We start from the raw sequence: 12,111 nt of genomic DNA, 5'->3' as shown, positions 1-12,111 counted from the left end.
TCACAAAGGTTCGTCATCCTTTCTTCTTCTTCTTCTTCTTCTTCTTCTTCTTTACTACCAGATCTTGACCCATGTTCACGATTGTTATATGTGTGTATTATATATACATATATCTGTCCTTTATATCGCATTGTCAACGTGGAATCTTTTTTCTATATGATTCTGCCTCGATTCTCCTCTTTTGATTTTCTCGATTGCCTCTTATTGTTAGTGGAAACTTATCGTTCGTCCACTCTGCTTGAGAAGTTTCGATAGTTATCCTCTATTTTTCTTGACATCCTGCAGAAGTCCAGAATGTTCCGAGCCTACGAGCTATTTTCCAGTGCTCTTGACCTTTTGCCTTTTCAGCTTGGATGTTCGAGCGAACGAGTTCCTCTTCGAGGGTAGCTTTGTGCGTTTGTGATAAATTTATAATAGGATTCAGTCTAGCAACCTCGAGATGTCGAAATACCGTGCTTCATTTTTTAATGCCAATAGGAATTTTCAGAATCGGTAGACTTTTAGTATTCGTTAATTTAGGAAGTTTTGCAAAATTCCTAAATTGAGAATTTCACAATTTCCTTCAAACATATCGCGCACGAGAATTTCAAATTCAGGTGAAACATTCTTTTTTAATACGCGGTACATTTGCTGGAATGTTCTTCCGCAATGGTATCTCGATATCTCGGAAGCTTCGAATATTCAACAACTACATATCGAGCATCATGGAAAACCGCGGAGTTCTCCAATGCACAAAGCTACCAACTCGTAGACGAGACACCGCCGTTTCGCTTGTTTCTTCGGATGTCTGGTTCCTTGTCCGTCTCTTTCTTCCTGGATGGCACGTGCACATCAACGATGTACAGCAACAACGATCGTGGCGCGCAGTAGCAAGTGAATCGTAAGAGCCGACAGAGAGCAGGGAACGACACAGAGAGAACGTGAGAACACGGCAGAGAGACACGGTTTTGCAACGACCTTTAAAAATGCTTTACGTGTGTGAAGAAAGGTGGTACACGTGGCATGCAAACGGTGACGGGGCTTCTGGATACGGTTGTCGAGCGTGTCGAACAAGCTTTAAAAGAACTTTATCGAGCGATAGAACCATTCTCGTTGCGCACAGGTAACTTTTTTTCACCATTGTCATTTTTTAATTTTCTTTATCCTTATTTTATCCTTTTTTCAATATATCAATCTTTACAATATTCCTAACTTTCTACGAAAATGGGAAATTTTCAAGTCTCGATATTTGTCCTTTTACAGTTTCTAAGAAACTAGGAAAGTTCTAAAAATTCCAATTTTTGCCTTTTTCTAGAATTTCTTTTTGTCAAATTTGGAATAGAAATTTAAAACCTTCTCCTTAGAAATTTAAATTAGAAATTTAGGATTTTCTCTTTCCAAATTTTGGATTTTGCTTCTTCAAATTTACGTTAAAAATATAATCAAGCCTCTCTTTTCAAATTTAGAATAGCAATTTAAAGTTTTCCCTTTCTACACTTTGGTATAAGATCTATCGCTCGATAAATATCCCAATATCTACCGGGTTACGATCGAGTTCGGGATTCTTGTCGCAGTGTTACTCACTGAAAGCTAGACGCCACTAATCAAGACCAAAAAAAGCCTACTGCATGCATTCCTTCGAACTCTGCTTTGCGCTTTTGTGACCTAACGCTTCGCTTCTACAACGAAGAGAATCTTAAATACGCATAAATTTTGTAACTCTTGGAACATCATCGATTAATATCGATATATACTTCTCGAAGGAAACAGAATTTCCAGGATCGTTGAACACAGACGGATAAAGTGGATGTTTTAAAAAATCATTCGATCTTTCTCCCCTGTTTTAACAAACACGATTAAACGAGATAAGAAAAATAAATAGAAACCCGAAGGATTAAAGGATTGTCAGAAAGTTTCACGAGGAAAACAGGAAGAGCACAGAACACACAAAAAGTACTCGGGAAGAGATATAAAAGAAGATAAATAAAGATGAATCAAAGGAGACAAAAGAAAAGAATATGACGCTCGAATGGCGAGGTTCGAGCAAAACGAAAGAGAGAAAAGGCTATAATCAAACTAAGGGGATGGAAAATAAAGATAAAAGGTTTTGCAAGGGATACGAACGATGCATGCCACGTAATCGAAGTTCGAGATGGACAGTGAGAATTCTCGGTGTTACTTTTGATAAAGTAGAAAACTCCTTCTTTATTGCCTGGCCAGAAAACACATTGAATCACTCGCTTTCCGACGAACAGTAACCGCATTCTTTCCTTAAACCGCGCGAGTGATCTGTCCATTGGAACCTTGATAATAAAAAGAGCAGAGAAATGGAAAAAAGCTGATTAATTGGTGACACAGAACCAATCGTTCTAATATTTCTCGCTACTTCCTTTAATTCTCACTCTTGCTTTTTGATAGTTTCTTCTTATATGCGTATAACATTAATGGCAATCTATAAAACATTGCGTCGGATCGAAAATATTAAAAAGATATCGTCACTAAGCTACGTTTATCAATGAAACTAAAGTTGAAACTAAAATTTCGTTAATAAATAAAACTTACATATAACATTAGCATTTTGGATTACGTACATCGTTACAACGTATGAAAATTAAAGTTCAAATAACGCTATAACGTTTTAATGGTAAAGTTAAATTTCGAACCACATACTACGATAAATACAATTAAATCGAAATTATAATCCTCGCCACGAACGTTGCTCGATATTACGAGCGAAGAGGTCAAATTCTACAAGTTTAATCTCCAGTCTCTTTTATCATTCATTATCAAGGTTCCGATATTCCATCGTAATTATTTTATCCTGTGCAATGTTGGAGACACTCGTCGAGACACTCGTACACATCGAGGCAAGAAACATCGAAATCAAGTTTCCGCGAAACTAACAAGTCCTGTCAACTCGTACTACTTAGAAGCGAATCGATCGAGGCGTCACGGCGTTTAATTCGATTCCCTGTCTTCTCCAGTATAACATTGTACCGTTTTCTTATCGTGTCGCTTCCCTCTTCTCTTTTCTCTCTTCGTTGCGTGCCCTCTATTGTGACTTCTCCATAGTCTCCAACCCCATCGATGTCTTCTTCCCTTTTTTTTTCCGATCGTTTTTTACGCTTCGATTCCATCCACTACTACGGTTACTAGTACCATTTTTCCATCGAATCGACATCTCGGAAACGTTAAAGTGGCGCACGCTTTTATATTTTTCGAATGGAAGCCGACAACAGTGAAACGTTTCAAAGGGACGCGCGTTGATGCACCACTTTACCTTTCCAATTTGTTACAATGGGAATGTGTCATGAGCGTATTTCGATTCGTCGAGCACCGTTTGGAAATTCGTCTCGAGAGTAATACCGTTTTCCCTCTTAGGTGCGAAACACCTGAAGTCACGAACGCGAGAAAGCCAACGTGCTTTGAATCCTGAAAGAGAATTGGTCGATCTGACTGTTCTGGATCACTGGAATGGAGTTTACTTTGCAACTGTCTGGCTGAGCTGCTTCGTTCTATCGATGGGATTCTATCGCGAAACCTTTGGCTTATAGCTGTATCCTTCGTGAGAATTCCATGCTAACGCTATCGGTCTTCGACGTGTGCCTAAATATCTTATACACATGTTCCGTGTAACTTGTGTATTTCAAGTATTTTACGCGTTCTTCGTGTATATTGTTAGCCTCTAATCGTAGCCAGCTTGTCTTTAACAGAGAAGTCTCAATTGCTATTTCGTCACTACAGTTTAGTAGTTAGAGAATATTTAACGCTTGGCGTTATACAGTTCAATTTAGAAAAGGCAAATGTGACTCTGAAAAAAATCTGAGAATGGTTGATGTAGAAAAAGATTATTCCCGACACGTTACGATGCTATGGATCCTCTTTGTGTCATACAATTTTCCTATAATGTCCCTTCGTATTGCTAAACATCACGAGTACGCTTCGTTAAAATGATATAACAGAAACGAGGTAGCGTGGTAATTATATTTCTGTCCGAGTAAAATACAAAATTAATTTTGTCAAAGGCACCTGCATATTTTCGATGGATGTAAAAGGATAAATTTGAAATGCTTCGTTGTAACAAGACCGATAGCTCTAGCGTTCAAATCTTCTTTTTCTCCCGTCATTATCGTATCATTGTTGGCTTCGTTATAAAGTAGAAGAATATAAAAAGTTGAATTATTAACGATTAGGAACTCATTAAGGCCATCCAGATCGTCGACGAATTCTTTTTCCCTAAACAATACAAAGCTAAGAAGTGATTCATGAAACTTTAAACAGCACGTTGACGATCATTATAATCAATATACGGAATGTATCGTTACTAAAGTAATAGTTTGCCCTTAAACAGACACTTTGAAAACGCTATAAAAGGTAACTCTCTTACGATCACTAGAAATAATACCCTGTATCGATTTATGTCCAAAGAAACCGGATGAAACAGCTAAAGTACAAACGTTACGCTAACGCTGAAACAAGTAAACGCTTCTCCGATCGTTGGAATGTCGTAAAAATACATACTTTCGTATACCCTGTAGTTCCGTGACTAACGCTAACCTTACGATCTAATCGAAAACTCGCGAAAAATGGTCGTGTGGAAACGTCAGCGAGAGCAAAAAAGCAAATCGTCAAGGACGTCGCTTGAATCTCGAGAGCTCAAGGATCGATCGTTCTTTCCGATTCGAGAGGAACATCGATCCTTTCTCGCTTACTAACGTAGGCTCGATAGAACCTAGTGGTATTTTACGGTATTTATGGTTCGCTCAAGTTTCCTTCGAGATATGAAATCGGTTTTCGCGATTAGGAATCATCGATCCGTCGATCCAGGAAAGGCAGAGGCTCGCTCTGTCTCGGGTCGATCTACCACTGACCGATAGATGCTACTCACGTGTTCATTTTCAAATTTTCTCTCACTCATCTATCGGAAGAATATGCGAAATTTACGTTCGAGACGATAATGAAAAAAAATTACACCTGGTAGTGAACGTGAAAACAGTAAAATATTAGGACTTCGTTAAAAAAGAAACATTCGAAAGACAATAGAAGAAAAGATCGAAGGATATAAAAGAGATTCGATGTGTAAAAAATTGAGTGACAAGCTAAGGATACAAGAGAAATCTCGAAAACATTGGAAACTAGAGTTAATGAATGTCAGAGAGGCGTTCGTATCAAGCGTAATTTTTCTTCTTCTTAAAGATTTCCCGTAACTTTTCTACCGCTGGCTCGGGGAAAGACCACGGACTGCTCCTTTCACGTTCCAACAAACACTTCCATGTTTGTTTTTACATGTGTGTATGTGTGTGTAAGAGAAAAAGACGTAGGATCGGGGTCCTGGTATATTGAGCACGAGCTCTCCCTCGTACACAAGGGTGGGGGAAGACGAGTGAGAAGACAGAAAAGATTAAAATTAACCAGAAAAAAAAAAGAAAAAAATTTACGTGAGATAAAATATATACTTCGATAGGTAAGAGTATATAAGACAGTAGTTCGCGAGCTGGTTGAACGACGAGCAATTAGTTGTAGTTAAATAAAGTCTGTACACCCACCTTGGTTCTGCTGGAATCATCGAGAACCCTAAAAAAGAGGGTCAGACAGAGCGTGGGGGGGGGGGGGACGGTAAAAACGGAGCCGTTTTTCGCGAGGACCATCTAAGGGTCAGTGCTAGACCTGTGGTAACGCGAGAAAACGAAAGAAAGTATCGTTTTCACGCGATATTTCGTGTCTTGAACGAGTCGAGTCTACATTATCTTCACCTTAAAATGTCTCGTCTAATCTTAAAACTTGTAAAGTTCGTTCATGAAACTTTAAATGATTCGTTTTTTTTTCCCCTCCTCTAACTCGTCTCTGTGACACGTAGAATCGTATGTTTCAAGAGACAACGCTCGCTGATTTTTATTCAGCGAAGTTTATGGGAGAAAAAATGCGATCGAAAAAAAAAAAATAAGAAAAAAATATAATAGCAGTATAAAAGAGCTATCGTGAATCGTGGAGATAATCAGACTGTTCTCTCCCTTGAGAGCGAACCAGTCTCTCCCTAGATACTCTCGTGGCTGTCTTTTTCTGTCTTTCTTTTGTTCTACTTTTGATTTGTTTTTTTTTTATGTTGGCTTGGTCGTGGTGTGTTGGCGGCTGTTGGGGAAGAAACAAACGAAAATTGTGAAACTTTTTTTAGGTTTTCACTGTCTGTCGCGATACTTCGAGCACGGTCGTAGCTCGGCGACGATGAGTTTCGTTGAACGTCTCTGTTTCATTCGGCCGTGATCACTGTCGCTGCCTTTTTCTTGGCATCGCCTTCAGGAAAACCCGTGGCAATTCTCACGGATCTCGAAGTAGAGATTCAGCAGTGCCGATTCCGGCACGTCGTGGAAGCACCTACCCTCTGGCCACTGTACGCATACTGAAACACAAAGCACATACACACGGTTCACGTTAGCGTTGTGGTACCATTTTGCCGATTCGTTGGTTGGGAAACGTTTGAAAGAGAGAAAAGGTGTATCTGTCTTGGTTTTCATGGTCCGGGAAAATTTTTAAAGGCGAGGTGGACATAGACCAGTCGTCTTTAAGAAAAAAGTCTCGATATTTCGTTACGCTACGTTCTTGTACAGAATCTTCTACGTTAGAAATTTAATTAAAACAAAATGGATGAACAATTTAAATGAAAAAAACAATTATTTTTCATATGTTATCGTCTTCTCTGTATCATGAAATTTTTAAATTAACATGACAAATTTAATTTTTAATACGTCCCCACTCTAGTATTGCGATATTTCAATCTTTCTATGTGTAATAACGTTTCTATCGTACCGTTGAAATTATTTTTCCATTTATATATCAGAGATGACGGTTTTCCTTATCTGTATGATAAAAACGAAGAGACTATGTTTCCATCATAACGTTTTAGTATTATGTTTCTAGCCAATATTATAATATTTCTCCATTGTAACAGATCTATAGGAAAGCTTCGCGTTGAATTTGCTGTCAGACGTTTCACAAAAGGCGAAAGAATAGCGTTCTAGGATAAAACTAGGATGTCTATGTATATTACGCGTGTGACGACTGGCTTTTTCATGAATACGCGAACGAACCAGGATTTATCGTTACGCGGGAACAGAGGGTTCGGGATAAATTACGCGAAACATCGTATTTCACCGGGCAATTTCGATCGGCATTTGTAATTCGGATTGCATCGGTCCTTCACCGAACCGATAATGGAATTTCAAATAAAAACGGGCGCTCATTCGACGTTGCTTACATTACATTGCGAACATTTGCCTGCTCATTTTTCCATGGTTCGTAAAAATCCATCAAAAATCCCGATATAGATTCGAGTGACGCGAATGGGCAAAAATTGCCGGTGAATTGTTTTCGATTTTCAATGAATCGAGTGTTTAATTTACTACATTCCGCGTAGGTAATGATTCATTTCGAAACCTATAGAGAAATAAAGAGAATTTTCGTCAATTTTTTATTTCTTCATTACTGCAAGTATATTTCGTTTAATTTTGATTTCGATTGAATTTTAGAAATTGAATTTCTATTTTAAAATTGGAAGCTGGCATTATATATAAACATATCGTGCGATTATATTTAATCTCTCTGGAATTGATCGACTTACCGACGATTTAAGTGAAATTTCATCGTTAAACATTCTACTGAAAAAGTTTCGAATATTTGATTGAACGAATTGACCGTATAACATAGTAGAGACGTTGATAAGCATTCGAGAACTATTTTAGATTTTTTCAAAGCCTACAAAGATCAAGATAACCCAGAAAGAATATAATGGTTGCAGGAAAACCCGAAGAAACCTTTAATTTTGTATAAATCCATCAGCATTTCATCTTGAATCATCTTCAACCGATTGAAATCACGAGTGTAAAAGCTTCGAAGCGGCATAAACTCGTTATTAAGGAACGATAATTCACGTGCACGTAATGATTCGCGATTGCAGCTCAGGATGGCCATCATTGACGAGCGGACGTCGCTCGGAAGAATGAATCGTAGGTTCGCGTGCCAGATGGCTGTATCTCCGGTGAAGCGAAACGGAAGGTGGCGAATTATTCGTTCAACCTTAACCCGTGTCTAGAACAGCTATGTTTCAACCGCGGATGACCCACGAACGCCTCAGTTACGGACACGCTAGCTACTGTACAAAAAATTATCTGCATATCTTCCTCTAATTTAAATCTCAATTTTTTTTTCCTTGATAAACAATCGTTGCGCTATGACGCGCGAAATATTCGCGGGTTATCACTGACAACTAACTGACAAGTGTCGAAGGTTATCGCTGAGAGATTTGGGGAGAGAAAATTTCGTTCTTGTCGAAGTTTTTGAAGGCGAAATGTTTGAAATATCGTCGTTTACAAAATTTCGAAGCTGTGGAATTTTGAATCTTCGAGGATTTAAATATTTGGTTCTTTGAAATTTTGAAACTTGATGCCTCTGAGATTTTCTGTCTTGGAAATTTTGGAACTGTCAGCCTTTGAAATTTCGAAACTTTAGAATTTTGATATTTATTCCAGAACAATAAGTAAAATGCTAATAATTCTGTCCTGCTATCTCTAAGCAATCGGTCGACAAAATTACGTAGAAAGAAACCCTCGAAAAAGGTCATCTGCAAAAGGTAATCTAGTTTGATTTTACCTCTGTCTATTGTCTATTCTCTTATCCGACCTAACTAAATGCAAATCTCGAATACAAATTCCAAGTATCATTGTTCGTTCCATTCTGTATTCTACAAGAAGATAATATAAGTATTCGTTGTTAAACTCGTGCACTCGAATCAAGAAGATGCTCTTGGCACAGTTTGCTTTCTCGATTCGAGCGATTCTCACACTCGGTTTCGTTCCATCGCTTCTATGGAAAGTATGTTTCTCTAAAGCGAACGGGAAAGAGCTCCGTCTCGATTCGGAGGGGAAACGACTCGAAACTACTTCGCTTGACTCTATTGAAAAGAATTTTCAGTCGGAAATATTCGACCCTGTGTAATCAGTAGAATGTGCTTTTTTATATACGATAAAAAGCTTCGTATTTTTATATCGAAAGCTTGGAACGTAATGTAAGGGCACTTGCCCTGCTTCGTTCGATATTCGTCAAATTTCACAATTTCAATCAATTTATCTTTATCAGTCAATGAAACGTAGAGAATAAATTTTCAGTCTCTTCGATATTTATGCTAATAGTTTTGTTTCAATACCTTCGATTTCTATTGTAGAGTTATATTCGATACAATGAAGGATAAAATTATCCTCAGTCTTTCTACCAGTAATTTTCTAGCCAAATTACGTTTTGTCAAAAACAAACACGTGTCCGTATACTTATGACGCCTCTACGATCCTCGATTTTTTATATTTCGATTTTTTACTCTCATTTGAAAAGAACAAAAGAATTTCTAATGTTCCAAGGGAATATTTGACATAAAATCGAATTGAGATATTGCGTATAGGCAGCAATTTCATCGCATTTTGCTTCAACTTAAGATATGTTTCAATTAAAAAATAATAGAATAAAATAAAATAAAATTACGTTCAAAGTGACAGAAAAAACGCGGCGAGGTTAAGCGACAATTTTTTTTTCCACGATTCTATGTTCAGTCGCTGTACCATCTTAACAGTATGTCCACGGATTCCTATTGCACGCACTCTCGCGTTTCTCTCAGCGTCCATTTCGATCTCGATCCTGTGAACCGCGTTGGAACCGCCAACGTCTCCCACAACGTGTATCGTTTCCTCTAGGGCAACGCGAAACGGCCGTTTCTTTAAAATTACACAGGGGAACATAGCCTGTGCAAACATATTACGGAAACAACGAGCGACGTACAAGCAGGGAAAAGTGGCGTTACGTGGTATGTTTTCGCGAGGCTACGTGCACCCACCGTTCCATTCCACTGTAAATTTCCTCTGGTCGGCACGAAATGTTCCCGCTGTCGACGAAACGCCACCGGGAAAACACCGTGCACGGCGTATAAAAAGAACACTTCTGTCTCTGTTTCTTATTGCCCTGAGAAAGACCGGTGCGGTTGGTCGCTTCGTAAATTTTTCACGGCGATAGAGTGTCTTTCCGGCGCGGTGAAACTGCTTTAATAGAGATAATAACAGAGTAATACTGCGGTCAACACGTTGGCTGTCACGTAGTTATTATTTTTATAATTATAATCACAGATCGATTATAAAATATTATTATTATATTGTCATTCAAAGGGATAGGCCTTTTGAATTATTTTAATTGTAAATCAAATGAATAATAATAGTTTAATCGTTACGTTAGCTTAACTCGATCGTTATTAATCAATCGACGTTATTACTATTTTTTAAATTTTTAAGGCGACGACGAAAGCAGGTATTTTAATGTAAAAATCAAATGGAAAGATAATTTTAACGTGGAATCGATCGACGAGTATTGAATTTTAAAATTGCTCTTCCATAAAACGTGACTTATCGAGATCCTCGCCTGCTCTGTCCGATTCGAAGAATTTTCAACGATAGACAAGGCAAAAAGAAAAAATCGCATATCGATATCCGAGAGGTTTGAAAAGACTGATTCGTCGGAAAAGTCTCGTTCGTCGTAACCTCGATACGAGGTAAGAATATACGGCTTTCTTTGCGAGGGAAACGAATCTAGCGAATATTCCAGGGTTCGATCTGCCGCGAAACTTTCGCTTCACTGGATATTTCTCGTCGTAGGCTGTTCTTGGTAATTCGCGAACGACGATGTTACCGTTGGGAGATCTTCCGCTCTCCATTTGCAAAATTATTTCCGCCGGTACACAGCTTCTATATTATACACAGAATCGCAGAATATACATACACACGTGCTAGATTAATAGGACGTACGTTAAAGTACAGTGTAAAGTTTATTATTTATAAGAATCTCGATTAAATTGAATTATGAGAGAAGAACTGATTCCTAGGATCGAGAAGTAGACAGATGCAATTGAATTTCATTGACGAGCAGTAAAAATACAAAAGTAGAACGATTGTAAGAAGGTACAAAGGCGAAACTGGATTTCTAGGACGATATTTTTATACTCGAGTAAACGTCGATTCCTATCGAAGATTCGTTCGACAAACAGAGCCAGCTTATCTTCCGCGATACCTTTGTCCGTGACGAAAACAACGCAATTTAAAGCGTCCGTAGAGATGGAAATGGATAGAAATAAATTCGTCACTCTGGCCCATATTTCTCGTTCGTATCAGGTGAAATTATTCATTTAATACTGGAATTGTTCGAGTAACAGATCATCAGACAGGCCAATGTTTCACAGAAATTTGATAAATTTATAATGGTGGGTTTTTGGAAATGTCAATGATTTTTTGCAAACTATATGGACAAAGACATGTTCTTCGAAGACCATGGTTCGATCGAGAAACGAGAAAATTCTCTTTACGAATCGTTGGAAATGAAATTACACTGAAAGCTATTGTTATTTTATTATTGCGCATAGCTGCTAATATTTTCATTTACATTCGCGAATAAAACTCCAATATTCCTACGTTATGTGGCGTTTGTACATCTCTCGTTCTTATTTCTTCGGTGGAAGTTTCATAAATAAACCGTCGACGATTCTAGCGTTAAATAAACTGCTCACTGATCAATCCTATAAATCGAAAAATAAAAAGAAGCGATGACGTTTTCCACAAAATTACTTTCCAAAGTTTACCTTAATTCTATACCCGAGTGATAAAACTGAGAAATTTACGAAGATAGTAGTCGATCAGTTTAACTTTTGAAACGTTGAAATATCGGGTTTTCCACGAACGAGAAAGTTTGATGGCAAACAGGGTGACCTCGGTGTTCTTTCACGACAAGTTTCCGCAAACTCTATCCTGGAGATATCGTGGCCATTTCGTTAAACTGTGATTCAAGGACAATCTTTGGCAGACGATGGTTCGTCTGTCAGCTAGAAATATTCGCTTTGAAAGTATAGAGACCGAGCAGAGAGCGAGAGAAGTAAGCAAAAGAAACTGCGATTCCACGTAGACATCACCCCAGGGGAAATGTTCCATAAAGCAGCGCGTGGAAAAACGTGACGGGGTGGTCGGTTCGCTGGTAACCCATCGCCGGAGGAAAATTAAAAGTTACCGAGCACCAAAGCCTCGGGAGAAATCGTTACACGAATTTCACACGATGCCG

At 38.3% G+C, this 12,111-nt stretch overlaps 1 protein-coding gene across 8 annotated transcripts in view; it reads right to left on the bottom strand.

Moving 5' to 3' along the window:
• LOC117154049 (RNA binding protein fox-1 homolog 2) overlaps positions 1-12,111 on the bottom strand; it is a 330,394-nt gene that overhangs the window by 46,677 nt on the left and 271,606 nt on the right. For all 8 annotated transcript variants that reach the window (XM_076617305.1, XM_076617307.1, XM_076617311.1 and 5 more), the window contains one exon: positions 6,356-6,376. In XM_076617305.1, coding sequence (XP_076473420.1) covers positions 6,356-6,376 — 21 coding nt within the window. The remainder of the gene's footprint in view (positions 1-6,355; positions 6,377-12,111) is intronic.

The sequence above is a fragment of the Bombus vancouverensis genome, chromosome 3 (genome assembly GCF_051014615.1).
Source record: "Bombus vancouverensis nearcticus chromosome 3, iyBomVanc1_principal, whole genome shotgun sequence".
NCBI lineage: Eukaryota > Metazoa > Arthropoda > Insecta > Hymenoptera > Apidae > Bombus > Bombus vancouverensis.
Note: the sequence above shows the minus strand (reverse complement) of the source record. Positions and strands in the feature narration are given on the sequence as shown.